Source organism: Chelonoidis abingdonii, chromosome 15 (assembly GCF_003597395.2).
Source record: "Chelonoidis abingdonii isolate Lonesome George chromosome 15, CheloAbing_2.0, whole genome shotgun sequence".
Lineage (NCBI taxonomy): Eukaryota > Metazoa > Chordata > Testudines > Testudinidae > Chelonoidis > Chelonoidis abingdonii.
Window position 1 is genome coordinate 7,385,553 of NC_133783.1, and position 24,952 is coordinate 7,410,504.

The 24,952-nt window shown below is 44.6% G+C and overlaps 1 protein-coding gene across 2 annotated transcripts; it reads right to left on the reverse strand.

Moving 5' to 3' along the window:
• Window positions 1-482: 482 nt before the first annotated feature.
• Window positions 483-19,269, reverse strand: TMEM254 (transmembrane protein 254). Of its 2 annotated transcripts, XM_032786381.2 has the most exons (5): window positions 18,966-19,258; window positions 16,043-16,146; window positions 13,508-13,567; window positions 7,883-7,944; window positions 483-657 (listed from the first exon to the last, which is right to left on the reverse strand). In XM_032786381.2, the coding sequence occupies exons 1-5, from the start codon at window positions 19,056-19,058 to the stop codon at window positions 599-601; spliced, it is 378 nt and encodes a 125-aa protein (XP_032642272.1). In that variant the 5' UTR covers window positions 19,059-19,258; the 3' UTR covers window positions 483-598. The 2 variants fall into 2 exon arrangements, with proteins under 2 accessions (XP_032642272.1, XP_032642271.1); XM_032786380.2 differs by lacking the exon at window positions 483-657 and having other exon boundaries at window positions 4,821-7,944; window positions 18,966-19,269.
• Window positions 19,270-24,952: the final 5,683 nt, after the last annotated feature.

Sequence of the window (24,952 nt, forward strand, 5' to 3'; positions counted from 1 at the left end):
ATTTCCTTGGTTCTTAACATAAGGAAAAATCAATCAGGTTCTTAAAAAGAAAGGTAAAAATTATCTCTGTAAAATCAGGATGGAAAATGCTTTACAGGGTACTCAGATTCATATAGACTAGAGGGACCCCCCCCCCCCAGCCTGAGATTCAAAGTTACAGCAAACAGAGGTAAAAATCCTTCCAGCAAAAACACCATTTACAAGTTGAGGAAACAAACATAAGACTAATCTGCCTTGCCTGGCTATTACTTACTGTTTTGAGACATGAAAGACTGATTCAGAAAGATTGGGAAAGCCTAGGTGTACGTCTTGTCCCTCTCAGTCCCGAGAGCGAACAACGAACAAAACAAAAAGCACAAAGACTTCCCTCCACCAAGATTTGAAACTATCTTGTCCCCCTATTGGTCCTCTGGTCAGGTGTCAGCCAGATTCACTGAGATTCTTAACCCTTTACAGGTAAAAGAGACATTAATCCTTAGCCATCTGTTTATGACATTAGTTTAATTTGCAAAATGCATAATTCAGTGAGTATACTTCCATTGGTTAGGACACAGATTTGGAACCCAGGAGACCTGAGGTCTATCGCCTGCTCAGCCACTCACCTGCTGTGTGACCTTAAGCAAATCTTGTCACTGTTCCATGCCTCAGTTTCCCCACCTATAAAATAGGAATGATTACATCCTCTTTTGTAAAGAGATTTGAAATTTATGGAGGGAGAAAGTGCTATGCTGGTGAATATCTGAATTTCAATTATCCCTACAGCTTAGTTAACAAATGAACAATGTGTCCCCCATGTATTTAATGAATTTGTACTAGCTTGTCAATTAGCCTGTTAGTGCCTGTTGGCATTAATCAATGGCTTTCTATTTGAAAGGCTGTTATGGTTTCAACAGCAGGTTGGCAGAATGGCAACAAAAACTCTCACTAAAGTTGAATTTTAAGAAAGTATAAATACTAAGAATTAGCATTATTCAGTTTCCTCCTCATATCAGTGAAACTGCATTTATACTTCATCTTTGTGATAAGGCTGAGAAGTGATGTGAAACCACACCTAAAAATAGCACTTTGGTTTATCCGACTACTCAGTTGGGTATGCAATAAATATCCATGCCATCTTGGATTACTGGAATTCACTTGTATAAAACAAACTATTGTTTTTGTCATTATTGTGCTACAATACCCCTTGGAAAAATTGACTTTCAGAGATCATCGCCTGTATAATTGTGACTCTTTTTTCCTAGCTTTTATGGAGCTTCATTAGCCCAGAAAAAAAATGGAAACTGGGCTTAATCTAAAGCCTGTTAACTCCATGGGAGTTTTATCATGATTTAATGGGTTTGGAATCAGGTCTGCTATCACTTACATTTTTTGAAAATATTTTGTGAATAAATTAATACTGGGGTGTATTTATATTGGTGGAAAACTTGCAGGACACTATTGGTAGATCCAAATATCCATCGTATATCTTCATCACCACCCTCTTGTTAATCTGAAAAGTTCATGAGTCATGTAAACTATTTGTAATTTTTAAAACAACAAATGTTTCAAGGCTCTTTTTCCCATTAAAACAAAATAAATGGCACCAGCCCAAAGTGCTGTGCATGTGCAATGGAATGGGGAGAGAATATTTTTCAAACTATGGAAAAATACCTGGCTAATGTCCTCTAAAAATATTAAAAACTTTTCTTTTAAAAACAAAACAAAACCCATTACCAAAGATGGCTTAGCTCAGGGGTTCTCAGACTGGGGGTTGGGACCCCTCAGGGGTCGCAAGGTTATTACATGGAGGGTCACGAGCTGTCAGCCTCCACCCTAACCACGCTTTGCCTCCAGCATTATAATGGTGTTAAATATATTTAAGTGTTTTTAATTCATAAGAGGGGAAGGGGACGTCACACTCAGAGGCTTGCTATGTGAAAGAGGTCACCAGTACAAAAGTTTGAGAACCACTGGCTTAGCTAGTTATCACCTGAAAATATTTTTCACAGTAGTTTTCTTATTCTGTGCCGAGATTTCTCTTGCCTGTTTATTTCTTTCCTTTGAAAGGATAAATCCACCAGCCCTTCCTAATAGGTTGTATCCTAGCTCCCAGCACTACAAAGATAGCTGTGCAGAGCTGCACCTGGGACCATGCCCACATCACTGTGATTGGTAGCCAAAAGCTGTAATGAGCATAAGCTGTGGATTTGATTTGCAGTAACACCAAGCCACCTTTATGCCACTCTGTGCTGAAGACCTCAAGCTCATGAGAAGCTGGCTCAAGGGCTCCATTCCGGCCAACGCCTACCCCCACTGGTGTATGGGGTGTTGTAGGTGGTGAGGAGACATGGACAGAGGGCACTAAGTTAGAGCAGTAACTAACTAAACTGCAACCTACATCAGAGGCTGCAAAGTTCACCAGCTGTCATAGAATACAGGGTTTGCATTGGGGAGTTCCTGCCCCAAGTGCAGGGATAACCTAAGAATCAGGACTTCTGTTCAGAATCTGAGTATAAACAGAACTATGAGCAAGTGATTGTTTCTTTCAACTGTGGGGTAAAGGTATACATATATTAGCAATACTGAACTTGAAGAAACAAAAGGATTATAACAATAAAATGAAGGCTTCCCTCTTGGACTGGCAGCCATATCTTGCTGAAAAGACCCAGGGGGCAACCCTTAATACTGGGATATATTTAGTTGTGAGAGATTAGTCTGTACTGTATGGAGAAACAGGGTAAGTCCCAATATCCTAAGTACCTGCCATTTTTGAAAATCATATCCAAATTGTTATTTGTATGACACTGTGTGTGCATGCACATGGTGTTTTGAAAACCATGAAGAGGTCCTGCTGATGAGCCATTGGTCTGTGCTGTCTAAATATTGACCTAAAGTATTCAAGACCCTTCATAACATTGCTTTGTCCTCAGGGAAGAGCCATCCTCTTGTCACTAGCCTGGGCCTAACTCTGTTTATCTTCTCCATTTCTCTTTCTAGTCGATTTTCTCCTTCTTCTATTTTAAACCTTTTTCTTAGCAGTAGGAGATGGTGCCCGTGATGAGGCGCTCTGTGTCCCTTTCTTTACTTCTCAGGTTTCTTGGAAGAGGCAAGAGACTGGTTATCTACTCCCATTTTAGTGTGGAAGAAGGGAAAGAATTGACAAGGATTTGTAGGGGATCTTAATGCATGTCAGTCTGTTAGCAAGAGTTAGGCCAGCTGTAACCCTAATGATGTGAGATTTGTAGAAGCGAGGATAGTGTGAGGAGAGTAGGAAAGAACTGTGTGAGAAGTTATCATGACCTTGCACTGATAATCAAATACTTAAAGACTGGTGCCCAGAAGTGAGGAAAATAAGATAGCAGGATGGCCTATGTATAAACAAAATGCAGCTGTTGCTCATTATTGTCTGTATTATTGCTTGTTATTGTCTGTAACAAAAGTATAAATGCTTGCTGTAATTCTTTACCTGTTGAGAGACCTGTCCGGGACTGGGGCGACCCAGTGTCCTAGGGCACTGCCTCACTCTATTGCAATTGCTGGAGAAATAATAAAGTATTTGATTTTGCTGCACCCAAACAAAAAGCGAGAACTGAGTTTTTCTCCGACAGTAGCTTCCTGCTTCGCTGCCTTATTGTGACGACCTTGCTGACACACCTCTGCTACAGCACTGCGAGTGCTTTAAGCTGGTTGTTGAATGGATTTGTAATGATGCCTGCTTCACTTGCCACGGTTAAGGCTATAGATATATAGATGGGTATTTTTATCTATAGTTATGGGCTACTTTAACTAATTATGCAGTGTTGAATATCCCTACATGTTGCCAGGGAGCCTTTACCATAGTGCAGCAGGAGTTTAATTGCCTGAGGCAGGACTTATCATCTCTCTCATATCCTTATGACAGCAACACTATGCAAGATGGGCAGACAATTCCCTGCCTGCCATTCTTCTATGGCTCATAAAACTTGTTAAATTGTTAAAGTATTTAACAGACCCACAGGATTGTTTAAACTTAGGCCTGGTCTACACTACATGTTTATACCGAATTTAGGAGCATTAAACCGAATTAACCCTGCACCTGTCTACACAACGAAGCCCTTTATTTCAATATAAAGGGCTCTTAATATCCCACAGTGCACCATTCAGCCGGAATCACCTGCGACACTGTTTTTGTCCCATCATGCATTGTGATCTCAACCCAGAATTCCAATGGGCGGGGAAGACTGCGGGAACTATGGGAGAGCTACCCACAGTGCAACGCTCCGGAAATCCATGCTAGTCTCGGTACATAGATGCACACGGCCGAATTAATGTGCTTAGTGTGGCCGCATGCACTTGACTTTATACAATGTTTTAAAAAACGGTTTCTGTAAAATCGGAATAATCCCATAGTGTAGACATACCCTAAAATTATCTTCCTTGGAACTCGAGAAAATAAAGATATTTACACAGTATGCTGGACTACTGTGTACATTTTTAGAAATGGAGAGAATAAGGAATATTGGCCTGTGGCTAGAACAGGGAACTTAAGAGTTAATATTCCTGTCTTCTATTCCCAGTTCTACCATGATTAACTGTAGCTTTAGAGAGATGGTAATCTGTCTTTCAGTCTAATAACTAGTTCTCAGGCATCTTGTGGGATTTACTCTTTGGAAAGTGTGCAGAAATCTTGTGCATGTGTGTATATATATGTTAAAAGAAACAGTATATGTCAAATGGGCATTTCAGACAGCTGTGGTTCACAGTGAGTATTTACACTGAGTATACAGGTATTTGTTCTTTTTTTTATTGTTCATCTGGTTAACCTACTTTGCCAGTTCACAAAAGTAAAGTCTCAAGGCAGCTTTTTCTTTCTATTCTTTATTTTTAGGTTTCAAGGATTGGAGGTTTTAAAGGGGCAGGGCGATTACAGAAATGAAGCAAAGCTTGTGCTCTCATGCCTTGTTCTTTAGTACCAGGTATGACACTATACCCTCCTAGATGCTCTTATGCTTAACAGCACAGGACTGTTGTTGTTAAACTGCCTCTTACCTTTACACTTAAAGCAGAATTTGTCAAGAAGTTAACCCCTTGTGCTTGAATGAAGCCTCTGCACCCCTTTACTAGCTGCTTAAAGAAGGCAGTGCCAGCACTGAGAGATCTGCCAGCCTTGGTTCACAAGCAGACGTAGGCAGTGCCTACGTCTATTTAAGATTACTCAAGGTGACTCCACTACTGCAGCAACGGGGCTGGCAGCTGCTCTCTCCATTTATGTAAGAACCATTAGGTAGTCTCCCCTCCATCCCAAAAGGAGCCTAGCACCACAAGGGCTATGAATAAGGCTAAGCTTTTTGTCACGGATATTTTTAGTAAAAGTCAGACAGGTCACGGGCAAAATAGAAAAATTCATGGAAGCTGTGACCTATCCGTGACTTCTACTAAAAATATTCATGACAAAATGGGGATCTGCGGGTCCATACACTGCCTGAAACAGTGCGGCTGCGCAGTGGCTAGGAGCTCCTGGGGCCGCCAGAGGCAACAGGAGTATGCTGCAGGTTCCTGCCCCCTGCAGGCAGCAGAGGAGTCTGCAGCTCCCAACCACCACAGGCTCAAGTCACTGAGGTTGCTGGAAGTCAGATTCCATTACTAAATAATAGTTTTAGCTATGAATCATAGTAGTAATACTTTGAAAACGTGTTCTGCCATGTTTTAACATTGCTCCAAAGGAGCATGACCACTTAAAATATCTGAGCTGCTATATTCAAAGTATTTTTTGGGGGAAAGATGGTTACACTCTCTTAATCCTCCTGAAAAGTCCAACAATAGACAGATACAACAGTGTACAGTACAGTGAAAGCTGTCAAAACAGACAAACTGACTGCTTATTAGAGGTGGTCTAAAAGATAAAGCAGAATTTTACTACTTACATTTGGGGAACTGCGTAATACAGAGTCTCTTGGACCAGTGCATTAACATCTAGTTGAAAAGTTAATCTACACAGTAACAGTAGATATAAAAGACTTATGTTTTGAGATAAGAAAATGTTATGTCTAGGAATCCTTCTAATTAACCTTCTACATGTATTGTTAATCAGTCATTCAGAAAATAGCTGCACTTAGTCTCCCCTCTCTCAAGTTATATTTGGTCACTGACTTCCATAATCTAAATTCACCATTCAAAGAAACAAGTTCCCACTGTGTGAGACTCAAGGCAAGGTAACATCAAATTCTCTGTCACCTTAAATTAACAGAGTGAATTGTTTCACTACATATTCTGGCTCAGATCAGTGCACGTCATCCTGTATAATGTAGCCACTTGTTAGTGTTCCTGCAACCTTAGGGACATTTTCCTCTGATATGGGAAGACTGAACAAGGTAAAAACATGTAGGTAAAATTTTAACCAAAAATGTTGGTGAGAATTGTTTATTGAAAACCTGGGAAAACAGTTCTAATCTAGAACAGGCAGAGACTTCTCTACACTACGTAAGTAAAGTGTCTCTCTGCTGATGTGGAAGAAAAACACCTACCAAAAAAAAGTATTTCTGTCTTAATGCCTATTGCCAACAAGTGTGGTGGGGTTTTCTTTCGGTGAGAGTAGAGAGGAATTGTCCTTTTCAGAAAGAAGCAAACTGAACATAGAATATAAGTAAGGTTAAGATTTTGTCACGGATATTTTTAGTACGAGTCAGGGACAGGTCACGTGCTTCTGTGAATTTTTGTTTATTGCCCGTGACCTGTCCCTGACTTGCACTAAAAATATCCGTAACAAAATGGGTAGGGAAAAGGGTCCAGAATGCATCATTGCTGGGGCTCTAGTGTCTCCCACCTCCCACAGCAATGGGACAGCTGTAGAGTGCCTAGCTCGGCACTCTAGGGGCCCCCATCGCTTATGGCTCAGAGCTCCAGGATCTTCTGGCTGACTGGGAGCTCCATGGCTGGAAGTAATGGGGGGCCCCCTTCAGGAGCGACTCGTAGTAGGAGAATGGAGGGCCTAGTGCCCCTCTAGCAGGGTCAAGTGCCCCCAGCAGCTGGCCCAGACCAGAGCCAGAAGTGAAGAGGTGGGGCCAGAACCTCTCCTCTTCCAGCCACGCTGCCTGGTGCAATGTAGCGGCTGACTGCGAGAGCACCTGGTTGCAGCAGTAGGCTGCCCCCAGTCCAGGCTCAGCTTTTGGGGACAGGAGCCAATTCTGAGAGGTTGGGGGGGGGGGGTCTAACTCGCTCAGCTGCTGTTCCAGAAGCCAAGCCCACGCGGGAGGCTGTCAGGCACTCTCTCAGTCAGCTGCTGTGTTGTACCAGGAAGCATCTGGGGACAGCTCTGGAGCCTGGCTGCCAGGAAGAGCAGCTGAATATGCCAAGGGGAGTCCGCCCCCCCCCCCCCCGGTAATGTGGGATGAGGAGAGCTGAGAGACTCTGGGCTAGGGGTGGTAAGGAGTCACATGGGGAGGACATGTCCTCCTCTTTAGCTGGCACCCCCTTTGTGTCCCTCCCATGAATCACCTTTGGCCCCCTTACACCTGTGACTTCTGCAACCTCCGTGACAAAATCATAGCCTTAGATATAGGCCATTAAACAACCAACTGGGGGCAGTGATAGCTGGTCCCTGACCCAATCTGGACTGAATTTTGCAAGCACAAAGTGAGATGCTTCATGTTCCCATCCTAATTTCTTGAGTTATCAAGTGAGGCCATATCTCAAACCAGGCATTTAATAATAGCCGTGATACCACAGGACTGCCTTGGTACGAGTGCACTGGCTCACATAACAGGAAATGCTTGTTAGATCATTCATGGCAACTAAACACATAGGGTGGATCCACTTTACGAGAAGAAGGTTGAAATATTAGCCTTATTTGCCTCTTTCCCAATGCCTTATCTCTGCTTCTTAAGCAGAGGTTTGTAGGCTAGCAGGTGGGAGAGAGAAGCTATACCAAAGAGGAAGGTTTGGATGAACCATCGACGTTGAACAGAGCTGTCAGTGATGCCTTTGGTCCTGCAATAAAACAAAGTTAGATTTTATTTAACATACTATATATACACTCTCCATAAAAGTGAACTGTGAAATGGATCTAACAAGCCACTGATCACATTGATTGATGTTTATAGCTCAAAGTACCTTGATGTGAGGAATGTTTAATGAGGCTCAACTTTTACACTCCATTGAACACAGTCCTCTGTACCACTACTGAAGACTTGTTAACCACGATCACTAGACAAGTTTTTCTGACATATTAACTCAAGTTATTGATACTGTCATTGTTAACATTATGTACAGTCTATATATACTGAAGTGCAAAATAAGCATGGGGATGAGAGACATTTGGCATTACTAATATAAAGTAATCATGAAGTCAAGTACAGTACACTAAGCAAATCCCTACACAATACAGAGTGTATTAATGTATTTTCACTATGGAAAGAGCTTTTCAGTCACAGTGGCAGCATGGAGAATAGACAGCAAATTAAAGTTACACACAGACTTCCTTTTTTGCTGTCTTATGAAGCAGGAATTTCAGGGGCAGTGATGAGTTAAAAATCTGAACAGATGAGACTTAGCAGCAATAACAAGGATCATGTTTCTTAAACAGTGTGAAACTTTTTTCATATGGAACAGCTGATTTGCATGTGGAAAGTTGATTCTGTGGAAACACTATGGCTTTGTCTACACTTACAGTTTTGCAGCGCTGGCAGTTACAGCTGTGGTCGTACAGCTGTGTACGGCCAGCGCTGCAGTGTGTCCACACTTGCACCAGTTGCAGCGCTGTTGTGAGTGGTGCATTGTGGGCAGCTATCCCACAGAGCACCTCGTCCCATTTTGTCGCTGTGGGTTTCGGGAGGGGGACGGAAGGGGTGCGGGTCATTCCGCTTCCTGTTCCAACGACCGTACTGCCAGGGAATCGGACCCCACGCCTAAGAGGGCCCTGCACCTTAGGCACCTTTTTAATTAATTTTTTTTTTTTTAACTTACCCCATCCCCAGCTGAGGTCTGCTCCATGGTCCCGCTCCTTTGAGTGTAGAGCGGCGGCGGGAGCGCGGCATGGCCCTGCTCTCCCATGCTAGTAGCTCTAGCCAGGCTGTGGGGCTTGCAGCGCTCTGGCCGGGCTCCAGCCACGAGAGCGGAGCGCGGCGGGGGCTTTGTCGCGCCTCACTGGCCGGGGCTCCAGCCGGGAGAGTCGGAAGTCGCGGGGCTTTGTCCGCTTCGGCCGTAGGGCTCCCAGCCCACTCGTGAGGAAGCGCGAGTCGCGGCAAAGCCAGTGCTCTCCCGCACTGAAACTCTGGGCCCTTTAATAGCCCCCTGAGCCGTGGGGCGTATGTAGGGTGGGTGTTTAAAAGTCCTGAGGGCCTCCAGCTGCCTCGGCTCACGCTGGTCCTTCAAATAAGCCAAGATCGTGAAGGCCCCGTCCCTCTGCATTCCCAGCGTCTCGCAGGCTATATAAATAGGTCGCCAAGTTGAAGGGGCTGGGGGCTACATTAACGGGCTGCGGGTTCCAGCTGCGTCTGCTGCACCTATGACCTGCCCACACCAGTCCGGCCCCCCCTGCCTGCAGCCAGCTTCGCACCCTGTGCCCACAGCCACCTCTGCCAAACACCCTGTCCTGTCTCCAGTCAACCCCTGCCACACACCCCTGCAGCCCTGCCCAAGCCAGCCAGCCCCACCACCACTGCTGCCCGCACCAGCTCTGCACATTCTGCCCAGCCCACACCCCTGCCCTGTTCCAGTCAACCCCTGCTGCACACCCCACTGCCTGGAAGCCAGCCCGCCCCACACACCCTTGTCTCCAACCAAGCCCACATCCCTTCGCCCTGCCTGCAGCCAGACCCTACTATCGCAGTCAGCCCCTGCCCTGCCTTCAGCCAGCCCCATGTCCACTGCTGCCTGCAGTTTCCAGGGCATTAACCCTGCAGGAGCAGCTGGAAACAGCACACATGTGCACACCTTCATAGCTCCAGAGTGGCGGGAGACCCAACACATGTGAAACAGCAGTCATTAATAAACCAATACAACAGCATATATGATGCAATGTAATAAGTTTATATATTCATATAGTTATGGAAAGTAAAATACATGAAAGAAATGAGAGGCTTTTTTTTTCCACTTTTATAAGTCATCCCTGCCGATCTGTGCTTCTCTTGGTAGTCAATTCCTTTCTCTTGGCAGCCTTCTCCTTTCATGCCTTTGGCAGTTTATCCGTGTTCTTTTCATGGTCGCTTCCTCCAAACTCACACATATTTTTATTGTTCGTGGAGATAACAGATGTGGATAACTGCGCTATCCACATACCTGTCTAGTCTTCCTTGTTTTGCTTTCTTTAAGCTTGTGCAGTCCTTTCAGAAGTCGTGCAACTGATGAGAAGACAGTATAGTTCAAGCGTCACGTTTAAAAAAAAAACAACAGAGAGATCAACTGTTAATACAGAGCCTGCATTTTTTTAGAGTTTTCTACATCCCTACATATTGACACATCTCATGCAGCCATAGCGACAGGAGACGCGCAGCTAGCATGATAGAGAGTGGCTGTATTTCTCCCACAGCACGGCTCACCAGCGTGGGCAAGCGGGGTGGCTGCCATGTGGTCACCTGGAAGCGGGTGGGTGAGGGTGTTAGTTCACTGTGGAAGCCATGGGGTTTCTGTGACTTGTGGAAGGCAATCAAAGAGCAGCCTACAGGGAAATAATGGGCTATTCCTACATCTGGCATGCCTTGCAGGCAGCCATAGCGCCACACACTGCCCCTCCCAAAAACATATTGCATAGTCACTTATATAAATAAAAGCTTCTTACCAAGAGAACAGGCCCTCCTCGTGCAGTTCTCGACTTACCATGTCCGCAAGGCAGCGTGACTGGCCTAGCCTTCTCCGTGCGTGGGAAAATAGCCTCCTGCCGTGCAATGACTCACTGGGAGTCTCCATTACACCTCTCCAAGCCTCCTCTCGGGTTCACTCTACAAACCTCCCACTTCCTCTCCAGGCTCTGAGCCAGGCAGGGCCACTAGGAAGTGCTCAGAAAGGTTCGCATGACCAAGAGATGGCTGAAAAGGAAGCTGGAAATAAGTCCTTAATACCCTGTAGTAGGCCAATAGAGAACGCTTGTGTAGTGTCCTAGCGAGTCGCGTGGGCCATGCCAACACGCTGACTGGTGGCTGCAGTCGTAGACGGAAGCGAGGATCCCACCGACGCTGTACTTCAGCTCAGTGCTCGCTGCTCAGAACAGGGAAGTTTCGCAGCATCTGGCGCTGAGCTTTTAAGTGCAGACACCTGCTAAGTTGCAGCGCTGTAACCCCCTCGCCAGCGCTGCAACTTGCAAGTGTAGCCAAGCCCTATTTGCTAAACAGACTAATGGCCTAAAGTGCTTGATGTCATGATTTCAGAAGGCTTTATCAATTAAAGAAATGAGCTGCACAGTGATGGTTAGCAATCCCAAGAACAATACATCACAGTGTAGGAGCAATACTAACCCAGATAGATTGAGTTTACACTTGAGTAGTTTTCTCAACTATCTTTGAATTAATACAGTTTGCAACTTTTGTACTGACTATACATTTCCAAGGTATATTCAAACAAAATGAACATAAGAAGCACATTTAACACTAATTTAACTTACCACTTGAATGTTCATTAAAAGATCTGTGACCTCAACAGGTGCAGGGTTGGCTAACTATTTTGGCATTTCTCCATAGTGCAGAAAGGAAGAAAAAAGATACTACTGATGGCAGCACACCTGCTAGTTAGAGACAAGCCTCCAACCCTCTCCTTCCCTCATCAGGTGCTATTGCTTTGGAAATCATAACTTTCACTGGTGAAACCATCAGAAGAATGGCTTCTTCCTGTGCTGCAGCCATTTCCAAGAGCATATGGCTAATAGTATCAAGAGATCTAGCATATGCTTTAAATCACTGTAGACTAAGACTGGGAGTGCATTTAGATTCATTAAAAAACAATACCCAAAAATGTAAAGTTCTAACTTTTTCCTGCCCTTCCTTATATTGGGGAAAAGGTAAACAGATAATGCCACGAAAGCTCCTGACAAACTGGTCAGGAACTAAGTGAAAAGATCATTATTGGAGGTATAAAAATAGCTGATGGGCTAGACTCAAGCTCTGGTTTAACATGTGTAATACAGGAAGCTTTAACTATACACACTGCCTCAACTGACTTGGTGCTCCCTCTCCGAATTTAAACTAAAATATCCCAACCCTGTTTATACTGTTGAGCCCTGTCTAGATGAGCAGATAGCAAATGTGTTAGCTAATACACGTGAACATGTTTTTAGTACCTACTGTAAAGAAAAGCAGTGTTTAAAACACACTAGCTCTAGACTCTTGTAGTCTAAACAGGGTTTTAGTGTTCCTGACTTTTCTGCATTCACTGACAGTTTTTCAAATACTGCAACTTGCTTATGCAAGATTACACTCTTGCAAAAAGTGTGTGTATATATAATCTAGGCAAGCAAATACTTTCTACCCTCAATGAGATTTAACTGTTTGATTTCATTTCCTGTCTCCTTAGTAATGTCTACAAGTACTACTGGATAGTGGATGTTAGTATCATTGGAATGATATTAACAGCAGCTGCCTGGACAGAGGCTTATAAGAAACAAGGTGTTAAGTAAGCAGTCTTTATTTCTTCCTCTTCATAGTACTTCACATTTTAATAATGCTGTATAAACTTAAGTGCTTCCTGTAGGGTGCAAAACCTAGAAAGGGGTTGTCATACCTACTATGTCTAATATATGCTCTTGTAAATTTGTGCACAATCTGAGGTATTTTTAACAGAGAGAAGTCTGACCTTTCTATCTTTTAAATCTGGGAAGTTATATAACTGCAAATAGGCATCACTTCATGCTCCCATTTTTTAATTAAATCAACTGAGGACAACTCCCCCTCCCCCCATACAAATAATCTGAGGGCCCTATTAAGCAATCATTACATGGACAAAACAAAGCACTATTTACTTTGAAGTTTTGTCTGAATAAGGAGTGCCAAACAGCCTGTGACAAGTGGAAGAAGAGCATGTATAGGTTTCCAGAACACTGCATGAGACTGTCTTCCCGTTCCCACTACACGTGAGCCAAGATGTAAGCAAGGCCGCAACTTTAAGAGTTGGCAGAAGAGCTACATACATTTTTTTTTTTTTTTTTTTAAAAGAGTCAGTTGAAAGTAGCAATACTTTTGAAACTTAATAATCAACATGGGGTTTAGAGTAAACATATGAACAATTACTCTGACTGTGGAGTTTTCACAATCTTTTACTCCTGAGCCATATACATCTTCGTTTGAGTAGGGCTCGACTTCTGGACACTGACTGATACAAACAGAATTCTTATATTCCAGAATTCCTTTATACACATTTTCTACTTCGCAACAATCCACTAGGTGGCAGCCCAGTCCTGCCAACCCCACACTCACATTTTTCACAAGATGTATCAGCTCTATTGATTACAAAGATGCTGAGAAGTTATTTTATAGAATCACAGAAATTTAGGGCTGGAGGTCCTCCAGTCCTGCCCTACTTTATAGATAGAGGGGAATTAAAAAAAAAAAAACCACACCCAACTTACTTGCATAACTTGATACTGTACAATGCTTCAGCTATATGAATTCCCCAGGCAAGCCAAAACCTGGTAAGATAAGCACACACATTAGTTTTAATGTTGAAAATTAGGACCAACTGTGACCATAATGCAAAAGATGGAAAGACGATATTTAAGAAGCCAACAAGTTAGCTTTATGCTCCTTCTAGAGGACAACAGAAATTTTTAATTTAAAGGGTGTATTTGAAAGAGGCAGAGTCTCTTCTTAACTGTACTCTAAGGACAAGCTATGAAGTTCAAGTACAGTGCACCACCTAAAGCACGTAGTATCCATCCAAAACTTTTCATGGTATGTTTGTAAAATGCAGTTATTGGGTCAAATCCTGTAGTACAGTATCAGGCTCAACTTTCAGTGAAGTCAATACAAGCTTGCCTCATGACAGAATTTAGCCTTGTACTTATTAGAAGTGCAATCTAAGTACCAGAGAAGTCAAATAATCAGCTTTTCATTGGATTAATAGTTACTAGAAGTTTTATTAGCTTTAGTTTATAAAAGGATGGTATGAAGAGATTAACTACATGCCTAATTTGGCATTTAAGAAAAGACTAGCTTTTCAAATGAGTCAAAAGCAGTCAGTCTTCAAAGTAGAATAATGATGGGGCCATTTGAAGCTTTTAACAAAGCCCTTCTAAAAACAAGTCTCTGAAATCATTTGTCTATATTGATATGCTCTTGTAAATTGCCCTTCTCTTGTATATTGGTGCCCAGATGCAGGCTTTTCTGAACTTGTAGTATTTGTCCACCACCAATTTTAATGTGTAGCCTTGCGCCAGTTCAGAGCTGTGGATACCAATCTTGCATCTGAAGCAACACGCCAAGGCACACTGCATAGCTTTTATCTAGATACTGAGTGTATGGCTACACTTGCAGTTGTACAGCGCTGTGAGTTAAACTCACCTTCATACAGCTGAGTACGGAAAGAGTTGCAGTCTGTCCACACTGAAAGCGCACTGTCATGGCCACATCTATAGCATTTTCAGCTGCATTGGGAGCAGTGCATTATGGGCAGTTATCCCAGCATTCAAGTGGCTGCAACATGCTTTTCAAATGGGGGTGGGTTGGGTGGAGTGTGACAGGGAGCGCGGTGGGGGGGGAGAGTGGGTTTTTAGAGCGCTGAGAGTGTGTCAGCATGCTGTCTTATAAGTTCAGACCCCTCCTCACTCACTGAAAGCACACAGCAGCTGTTTTTTTTTTCCTTCATAGACCAGAGAAGCAGCCTCTTGCAGAAAGGGACCCCAACCCCCCACACTGCCTCTCTCTTCAAGCAAACATTAGCTGTTGGTACTCCAAACGGAGCCCCCCTGCCTGCTTCTCACTCATTCAAAGCAAACAGTAGCTGTGTTTGTTTTTTGATAAGCAGCCCTCAGAAACAGTGCTTTGAAAAGGCACTTCCTCCTCCAGAGTTCAAAATAAAACAAGAGAGGACACTTCAGTTAAAAGGATTATGGGGAGTTTCCAGAGGTCAATCAGTAGTAATAACGTTACTTCCCGTTTACACTGGAGCAGCAGCGTCTCGGTCAATACGCAACAGCTGTTACTCCTCTCGAGAAGGTGGAGTATCAGCAGTGCTGTAGCCGTGGAGACATAGCACTGTACGTGCCTTGCCAGTGTGGACAGGGAGTGAGGTACAGCACTCTGTGAGGTTTTATTGTGCTGTAACTGGGAAGTGTAGCCAAAGCCTAAGTGTTCCAAGTTCCTCTGGTGATTGGAAATCACAAGGAGATTGAGTCCTGATTCGGTGCATGGTGAAAGGAACAAAAAGTGAAGCTGGCATGTCCTAAACAGTTTAAAGGTCCTCTCTACACACATGTCATGAGATCTGGCTGCAATAAAGACTTATCTAAACATAGTTCTTCAGAAAGAGCTCTCTCTGTCTAGCTGTTCCTGAATAACTCCATGTCTGGACACTTACTCTGGAATAAAAATGTGTCCACACGTAGTTACTCAGGAACAGCTGATTGAAAAAGCTTTCTGAAAAACTCCATATACAGACAAGCTTAAAGGGCATAAAGCCATAAGTGTTCAGTAACCCCAAAAAACCTTGGTCCTGTCTACACTATAAGTTGTAACACCTTTAGCAAAGGTCCTTCAGTGTAAGCTAAGACTAAGAAGTTGAAGCATTAAGAGGAAAAGGGGGAACTCTGGAAACAGCCTGCAGTGTCTGTACAGCCATTTAGGGATGCTTCCAGGGTAACAGAAGCATATGAAAAAAGTTAATAAGAGTCCTTGTAAACTTAACTGTTGCCAAGAATTATTTGATAGATATGTTCTTGTCACCCTAAAGACTGCAGATTCCCACTTCAGCTTCTGGATCTCAGGGACTGGCCTTGACAAGTTTCTCACTTAGCCTTTCACCACCCCTACCTCCACTGAGGTGAAACACAAGTCATTAAAATGTAACAAACTATCAAGTTAAATTATGGAATCTTAAGTAGGGGGTGGAGATGAGGAAACAAAACAATGTAAGCAGCAAAAACATTAGCTTTCCAAATCAAACTTACCCGTTATATAGCAGTCTGGGGTGCTTGTCCACTAAATATTTAGTAAAATGGCCAAATTGTCCCAGATTCTCGTAGGGTATTGTTGAAGGTAAAAAGACTGTCCACTAAAGAGAAACATACCCTTTAGTAATCCCCAAATTCTTACTTTAAGGAGAAAACATTAAGCTTGAGCCTTTAAATTTGATTCCTCACATCCCTCCTCAAATTTTCTTGCTATTAAACTAGACTCTTATACATGCTGATTTCAAATATGTGTACTACTTTCTCATCTTTGCCCATTTCTCCCCCCATCCTTAAAGGACAGGTTACTAGCCCTCTAAGATGACTGCAACAAAAGAGGCGCTTGCAGGCTGGAGGATCCAAGCAAAACAGGCTTCTGACTGCATTTCTTGTGCTAGTTACACCAGATATAGGAGCGGAGGAAATGAAAGGGATGAGTGCTAAATGCACCAAATGAAACAACAACAGCCAGGAACTGTGTGTGATGTTTGACAGGCAAGATAAATTGTCTGTGGTATGAAAAATTCAAAATCTAATTTGCCAATAAATGCTGATTAGACTCTGAGGGTGTGGGAGAAGGGAGGAAAAGCATAATCGCTTTGACTGATGACTAGTATGTCAGCACTTGCACAGCGCTTGATTCATGCATGTGCAATACTTCACGCACCCCAGAAATGTTTTGAGGAGGAACTGGAAGGTAGGGACATGGAGTCAGAATAAAAGGGAACAGAGAGCAACCAAGTAGGGGGAAAAGACTGGGGAAAGGTGAGGGTAGGATAGGAAGGTAAAAGATGCAGGCAGGGATTAAAGTTGTGCAGTGATGGGACAGAAGTGAGTTTTTAAATGGATAAGGCCAATTTGAAATCTACTAATTTCAAGAAGTGGTTCAAGGGTATTTTCCTGAACCACTCCTGCCGATTTTGGTAATCTTAAGCCTGGGCTACACTAGTGGGGGAGGAGGATTCGAACTAAGATACACAACTTCAACTATGCTATTTGCGTAGCTGAAGTTGAAGTATCTTAGTTTGACTTACCTAGCCTTCCTCACAGCGGCGAGTTGACTGCCACGGCTCCCCTGTCAACTCCGCTTACTCTTCCTGCCGAGGCGGAGTACCAGCGTCAATTCGTGGATCAATTTATCGTGTCCAGACCAGACTTCCGATCAATTGATCCCCGATTACATTGAAAGCTACCCGCGGATTCAGCGGGTAGCATAGACATACCCTATCTTTTTAAAATAATTCTCTCATGCTTGTTGCTTTGGGAAAGACTCATACAAACAAAAGGAAAATTACTATTGGTGGCAGCAGGAATTGTCTCATGCAGGACATAAATGGCTGTCAAGTACACAAACTGAACTTTCCCTCTCATTTTCATAGTAATCTTTGGATACTGTTTCAACTAACACCCATGTCCATTTTTAAAGATGAGACTGGTTTAGTCACTGTGCCCATATAATCCTTAGTCTCTTTGAGCTTGTTTACACCAGCACTTTACAGCGCTGCAACTTTCTTGATCAGGGGTATGAAAAAACACCCCCCCGCGTGCAACAAGTTTCAGCGCTGTAAAGTGCCAGTGTAGACAGTGTCCCAGCAGCGGGACATACGCTGGTAGCTATGGCATTCATAGAGGTGGGGTTTTTTTAAAGAGGGCTGGCAGAGCTCTCTCCCAGCACTCTGCTGTGATTACACAAGCCATGTTAAAGTGCTGCAAGTCTAGACTAGCCCTTTGCTGAATGCCACCAAAAGTCCAAAACATAATGGTACGTGCAGTTGTCTCAATTAAACTCAACCCACTACCACTTTTTTCATGCAATTTACTGATTGGCCAAGTGTAACTTTCACTCTCTACTCCCATTAAGAAGTGTTTTTTTACCAATATACACTTCTGCCTCAGCTTCCACTATGTTGAAATTCTGAAGTACTGGAAACCCATCTCCCCTTCTGCCTATTCAAATTTGCATTATGAGTGTAATGCTTCACTTTCTCCTATATTTAAAGATGTGTAGTCCATCTTCAAACTCCCTGTTGGATCCCCACTCACTTCAGAATTTAGTTAAATTGCCCTTATTTTAAAAAGCTTTGATGGACGTGATCCTCCTTAGTGCACAAGCTGTGTCCTTCATTCCTCAGTTAGAACGAACCTCTTTTTCTGTACAAAATCGAGCCAGTTGCGTCTCTGCAATTTTATTTTATTTTTCAATTCCAACTGTTGGTAATATGGGTTTAGCTCTCCTACTATTAGAACTGGACAGAAGACTACTGTACACAAGCCTCCCAAGGTCACGGGTGTTTGACACTATGCCAATTGAATGTACTCTAAGCATGTTTAACTCTCAGGGCAGCAGGAGCTGTGTGTGCACAGGAAGACCGCAATGCTAGTATCAGGAGAAGATGCTCTGCTCTTTGCAAGAGTGGCATTTTTTTTACAGATATGCAAAAATCCCTACTCCAGAAAAGCCTTGTATAGGAGATGTATATGAATGGCAGATCTATAGTATCGTTAGCAACTTCAGCATTTCCTGGCAAAGTTTGTTTCTGGTGTCACCTCCTAGAGAAGAGGGCGTTATATCACACATGCATAAACAAACCAGGTGGGGTGGGGGAAAATAGCTACCCCTAAAACAACTGCCTTTATTGTGCTGTTTTCATTTTCCTCACCCTATAAATGCAAGAAACCACCTCACTCACTGAACTCCCACAACAATCCCGAGCCCCGACCGCCTCTCGGATGCACACACCCTGCCCCCAGCACCTTCTATCCCCCATCACTCCCCTACCGCCTGCCACACGCACCCTATCCGCCCCCAGCGGCCTCTATTCCCGACACCCCCAGCCTCATCCCTGCCCCCCACACCCATTCACCCTAGCCCTGACCCCCCAGCACCCCTCCCGCCGCTGACGCGGGCTGCCCGGCTACTCACAGCGAAGTAGCCTATGGAGACAGCGATGACGCCCATCCAGAAGCGGCTGGTGCACCGGAAATAGCCGCCAGGGTTCCGCGGAGGCGCCTCCATGTTGGCGCTGGGCTCGACCGCCGCTCACAGCATTGCCTCGCGGAGGCGGAGCCGAGCGCCGTCACTGTCGGCCGAGGTGAAGTGGGGAGAAGGGATTATTACACCCGGACCAGACCATTCCCGCCGGGGGGAACTGGGGACGAGCAGCTCTGAGCTCGAACCTCTCTGCTGGGGAGAGAGGAGAAGCTGCCAGAAGCTCCGCCCCGTCCCTGGAGAAGCCCCGCCCCTTTATGGCTCTGTCGCTAACAGCCCAGCTCTGCTGTGGCGTCGTTGGCTGCTGTTGGCGTCCCAGCGGGACGGGGACGTGCTGGATGCAGTCGAGTTCCCGGGGCTCGCTGGAGGGGGATACGCTTAGCGCATTGGGGCGCTCTAGAGCTCTCCCGCTAGAGAGCTACATGCATGAGGGCGCCAGGTGTAGGGGGCGGGGCTCCTCCTTCGGCGCCCCAATTTCGTGGGGGAGGTCTGCTTGCAGCACATGCCCTGGCCTCAGGCAGGCTCTTAAGGGCCGCCCAGGGTGAGTTCCGTGCTGCTGCCAGCTTTAGTCATTGGAGCAGGGAGTTTGTTTATAAACAGAGGCATGGTGATTAAAGTACCAAAACGCCTGTCGTTAAATTAAAGCTCCTCAGATGATCGTGAAAGCATTGTCAGGCACTCCAGTTGAAAGATAGACAACAAAGGGTGAGACTAGATCAGGTCTCAGACTGTAGCTGCATAAATACTAAATAGTGGTGTCCCCTGGGGCTGGGGTGGGGGGTCTGTACTGGGACCAGTACTGTTTAACATGTTCATAAATGATCTGGAGGAGGAAAAAGAATAAACAGGTGGCAAACTTTGCAAAATTATTCACGCTAGTTAAGTCCAAAGCAGAGTGTGAAGCATTACAAAGGGACCTCAGAAAACTGGCTGACTGGGCACCAGAATAGATGAAATTCAGTGTTGATAAATGCCAAGTAATGCACATGGCAAAATACAATCCCAAGTATATATACAAAATGATGGAGTCTAAATTAGCTTTTACCTGTCAAGAAAGAGATCTTGGAGTTATTCGGGATAGTTCTCTGAAAACATCCACTCACTGTGTAGTGGCAGTCAAAAAAGCTAAGGATGTTGGGAATCATTAGGAAAAGGATAGATAATAAAACAAAATATCATTGCCTCTATATAAATCCATGGTACGCCCACATCTTGAATACTGCATGCAGGTCTTGTCACCCCCATCTCTAAAAAGCTATATTAGAATTGGATAATGTACAGAAAAGGGCAACAGAAATGATTGGGGAATGGAACAGCTTCAATGTGAAGAGAGATTAATAAGATTGGGATTTTTCAGCTTGGAAAAGAGACAACTAATGGCAGATATGATAAGGTCTATAAAATCATTAATGGTGTGGAAAAATTGAATAAGGAAGTGTTATTTACTCCTTCACATAACACAAGCACTAGGCATCACCCAATGAAATTAATAGGCAGCAGATTTAAAACAAAAAAAAAGGAAGTATTTCTTCACAGTAAACCCATGGAACTCATTGCCAGGGATGTTTTGAAGGCCAAAACTATAATAGAGTTTAAAAAAGAACTGGATAAGTTAAAGGAGGATAGGTCCATCAATGGCTATTAGCCAGGATGGGCAGGGGTGCAACATCATGCTCTGAAGTGTTCCTAGCCTCTGTTTGCCAGAAGCTGAGAGTGGGTGACAGGGATGAATCACTTGCTGATTGCCTGTCTGTCCATTCCCTCTGAAGCAGCTGGTATTGACTGCTGTTGGGATACTAGGCTAGAAGGACCATTATCTGACCCAGTATGGCTGTTCTTATGTTCTTATATATAACCCAGAAGTCTCTGACCCCTCACTGTAACCCACTAGACCCCACTCCCCTCCCAGAACCCAGGAGTCCTGATGGGATATCTCTTTCTCTGTCTCTCAACAGAGTTAGTAACAAAGTAAGAATATACATTAAAATTGTAAACCTAACCAGTGTTCCTTAAGTGACTTGCCACAAGTTGTCAGAACATGTTAGTATTAGAGCTGAGTTGGTCTAATATTTATTTAATTTTCTTTCTTTTATATAGGAATTAGCTACTGTGTTCCTGTCAGCTTATTATTAAATTATCTGCCAAAAAACTAGAGTTTTCAGGTTCCTACATGGCCCCCGGAATCATGCTTAAAGTTCCCCCCTCCCCAAATCTGAACTGGTGCCCCAGGTCAGGGTGAGGGCGAGGGTATCTTAAATCTTTGCTAACAAAGGCAGGTTTTCTACAAGGGGTCTGTTTACTTGCATACTCAGACTTGCTTAGGCAGGTGGTTTTTAATAGGGAGAGTTATTCCCTGTGAATCCCACATTGTGCTCCTCCCCTCCTCCATCAACAGCTTCTTGTTGCTGTTCTCTCTCCCCTTTGACATGGGTGCCATGTAGCTCCCTAGGGAAGACCTGTGTCAGCTTGAGCTTTGAGCAGATGCAGCATGCTGTCATCCTGGCTTCTGGGGTTAGAGCCGCATGTCTTCCTGCTAGCTTGGGAATTCAAGAACTAGTGCTGCTGTTAGACCACTGGGCTGGATTTTGTAGGTGATTTTCTGAAATGAAACACAAATGCACTCTTGGGATAATTAACTATAGAGTGAAAGAACAGGAGCACTTGTGGTACCTTAAAGACTAACAAATTTTTTTGAGCATAAGCTTTCGTGGGCTACATTCCACTTCATCAGATGCATAGACTATGCAAGGCACTGAATTTAGCCATATGGAGAGAAAATCCATCTCTATGCATCTGATGAAGTGGGCTGTAGCCCATGAAAGTTTATGCTCAGATAAATTTGTTAGTCTCGCAGGTGCCACAAATACTCCTGGTTTTTTTGTGGATACAGACTAACACGGTTCCTACTCTGAAACCTGTCACTAATTGAAAAGTAAATCTGATTTGAAGTAGGCATTGTGGCCCAGGGTAATGAGCAAGTAGTGGTAAGCAGATAGCCTGGCTTTCACTCCGGACAAGTCACCTAGGCCTGGATCCATAGATATACTTAGGCTTCTAACTTCCACTGATTTCCATGAAAGTTAGAAACCTAAATACCTTTCTGGATCTGGGACTTAATTTCCACACCTCAGTTTCCCCCTTTGTGAAATGGGGACAGTCGAAGGAGTGCTCTGTGTGTTAATTAGCTAAACTTGGTACAGTTCTCTGAACATGTAAATAATAATAATTAGTGAGAACATTACAATTAATAATCTCCTAATAGGGCTAGGACCATGTCACAGATTCTGACCTCAAATCTGTATTTGTGCAGGTCTTTGAGTTTGAGGTAGGAATTCAGGCCCCATGTTGTCTTCGCAACAAGTGTAGAGACTATAGTTTCCATTGACTTCATAGTACCACCTTTCCTTACAGAGAGAATTTGCATTTGATTACATCATGGGATTAGAGATGGGAGAAATCTAGTATTAGATTATTCTACAGCCTGATAGATCTCACTACCCGGAGCTTTCCCTTATTCGGTATTTTTCCCTTTCTTAATTTTATCCCATTATTCTTAGTTATGCCCTTTGTACTGTCCTACGCAGTTCCTCTTGATGGCCTCCTCTCCACCCTCTAATCCACTATAAGAGAGATCTTTTCCTTAGTCACCCCCATCATGGACATACTTGCCCATCTTCCCCCTTCCCCCGGGTGCTTCACTCATCTTGGGTCCATGCAAGAGGAGGAAGCAGAGATAGGCAAACACATTGTTCCACCCCACCCCCGGCACTGCAGAAATTCTGAAAACAAGTTAATGCAGCAAGCTATATCTTTTCTGTAGGGCAACCACCGCTGGGGAAGTCCCTGGTAGTGTGACTCCAAAGGGGTTGTTTTACCAGAGAAGTAGGGTGGGACTGCTGGGGTTTAGCCAGGCCTCCTGGGGATTACCGGCTTTGCAGGAGTGAGTCCCAAAGCCTGTTCGATGATGGAGGAGGGATGCAAATCCACAGCACCAGCAGATGTCAGGGAATCCTCATTGAGGTTTTCTCCCACATAGCCTCCTACCACAGGTTTCTCCACAAGAGGGGAATGAGATGGGTCCATTCTTGGGATTTATATCCTTCAAATACCTGGTATAGGATTACCACTTTAGCCATCCCTTAGTCTAGCAATACAGCTAACCACAATCTTATAAGCAGCCACTTAGCTACTCCTTTCTAATCCAAATTTTAAAAACAATATAGAGATGGCAGTGGTTTACCTGAAACACTGGGTTTTCAAATAAGATAGTCCTTAAAGACCTTTGCAAAACTGGGGTCATCATTAGCTCCTTTAATTACTTCACAAATCAATTCACCCAGTCCTTTAATTATTTTTGCTTCCCTTCTCTTTATTTCCTCCAGTTTAGCTAAATCTTTCTGCTGGTGGCTGTCTGGAAGAAACCTGAAACTGCATTCAAATCTCTTTAGAAGTGACTCTGAAATTTAGAAGATTTAGTGGTGAGCTGGAGCCGGTTCCCACTGGTTCGCAAGAACCGGTTGTTAAATTTAGAAGCTGGCGTAGAACCGGCTGTTAAAGGGGTGGGCGAGTGGGCAAACAACTCTGTTTCATGGGCCACATCTGGCTGGCAGGACTGTCCTGTCTCCGGCCTGCCTGAGCTCCCAGCTGGGGAGGCTCCCCTGCCCCCCTCCTGCTTCCCCCCTCGCATTGCTGCAGCATGCCGAGCCACTGGCGCCAGCACTCTGGGCAGCTCTGCAGCTCCTGCTGCTTTGAGTGGCAAGGTGGCGGGGGGCTACGAGCTCCAGCGGGCTGCCGCGGGCATCCTTACACACTGCCCTGAGCAGCATGGTAAGAGAGCCGGGCCAGGGCTGGGAGAAGGGGTTGGGTAAGGGGCAGGGAGCAGTTGGGGGGGACGGTCAGGGGACAGGGAACGAGGGTGGGGGTTGTGTAGGCGTGGGAGTTCCAGGGGTCTGTCGGGGTGTTGGTGGATGGGGTCAGGGCAGTCAAGGGACAGGGAGCGGGGTGAGTTGGGTAGGGGGTGGGGTCCTGGGGGTTAGTTAGGGTCGGGGTCTCAAGAGGGGGTGGACAGGGGACAAGGAGCGGGGGGGTTTGATGGGTTGTGGGTTCTGAGAGGGGCAGTCAGGGTCAGGATGTGGGTGGGGGTCGGATGGGGGGGACAGGCTGTTTTGGGAGGCACAGCCTTCCCCACCCAGCCCTCGATACAATATTGCAACCCTGATGTGCAGGACCAGCTTTGGGAAATGTGGGGCCCGATTTCGATGGGGCCCTGGCAGGGATAACTAAAAGAAAAAATGAAAAAAAACATGTGGGGCTTGTACTCACTGGATGGCACTCCAGGTCTTTGGTGGCACTTTGGTGGCAGGTCCTTCACTCGCTCCAAGTCTTCCGCTGCACTGGAGGACCCACTGCTGAAGTGCCGCCAAAGACCTGGAAGGGAACCGGATGTTAAGATTTTGGTAGCTCATCACTGGGTATTTGATCAGTTTACTAAATAATCATTTGATTTACTTGCACCCTCACCACTGTAATTGGCTTAATACTAGATGAAGTGTGTGAAATACTGTGTGCTCTTGCTGCAAACTGACACAGTTGTACGTGTAGGAAAACAGCTTGTATTAGCTGTTGCTATTATCTAACACAGTCCATGGAAGAAAATCAGCTGTAAGAATGATAGCTGACAAAAATGGGGAATGTCTTCTCCAGCTGGGGAGCCCTTCTACTTGAGCCCTTCCACTTCCAAATATCAACTAGGGAATGGAGCGTGCCCTGTGGCAGGCTGCCCTGTGTTGAAGTTCTCTTCTACAGTTAGGCGGTGGAGAATCCTTGGATTCTCTCCAAAAGATTGTTCTAAGGCTGTCCTTGCTGGCCAGAAAGATATGTTTTTACAGTGGGATAATTAAAGCGAGTTAGCTATCCCACTG

What these genes read in the sequence shown, in the direction of transcription:
- TMEM254 (XM_032786381.2), bottom strand. Translation starts at nt 19,058, where the DNA reads ATGGAGGCGCCTCCGCGGAACCCTGGCGGCTATTTCCGGTGCACCAGC. An exon ending in CCCAGACTGCTATATAACGG is followed by an intron (nt 13,568 to 16,042) that starts GTAAGTTTGATT and finishes TTATCTTACCAG; the next exon opens with GTTTTGGCTTGCCTGGGGAA. An exon ending in CATCCAAACCTTCCTCTTTG is followed by an intron (nt 658 to 7,882) that starts GTATAGCTTCTC and finishes CCTATTTTATAG; the next exon opens with GTGGGGAAACTGAGGCATGG.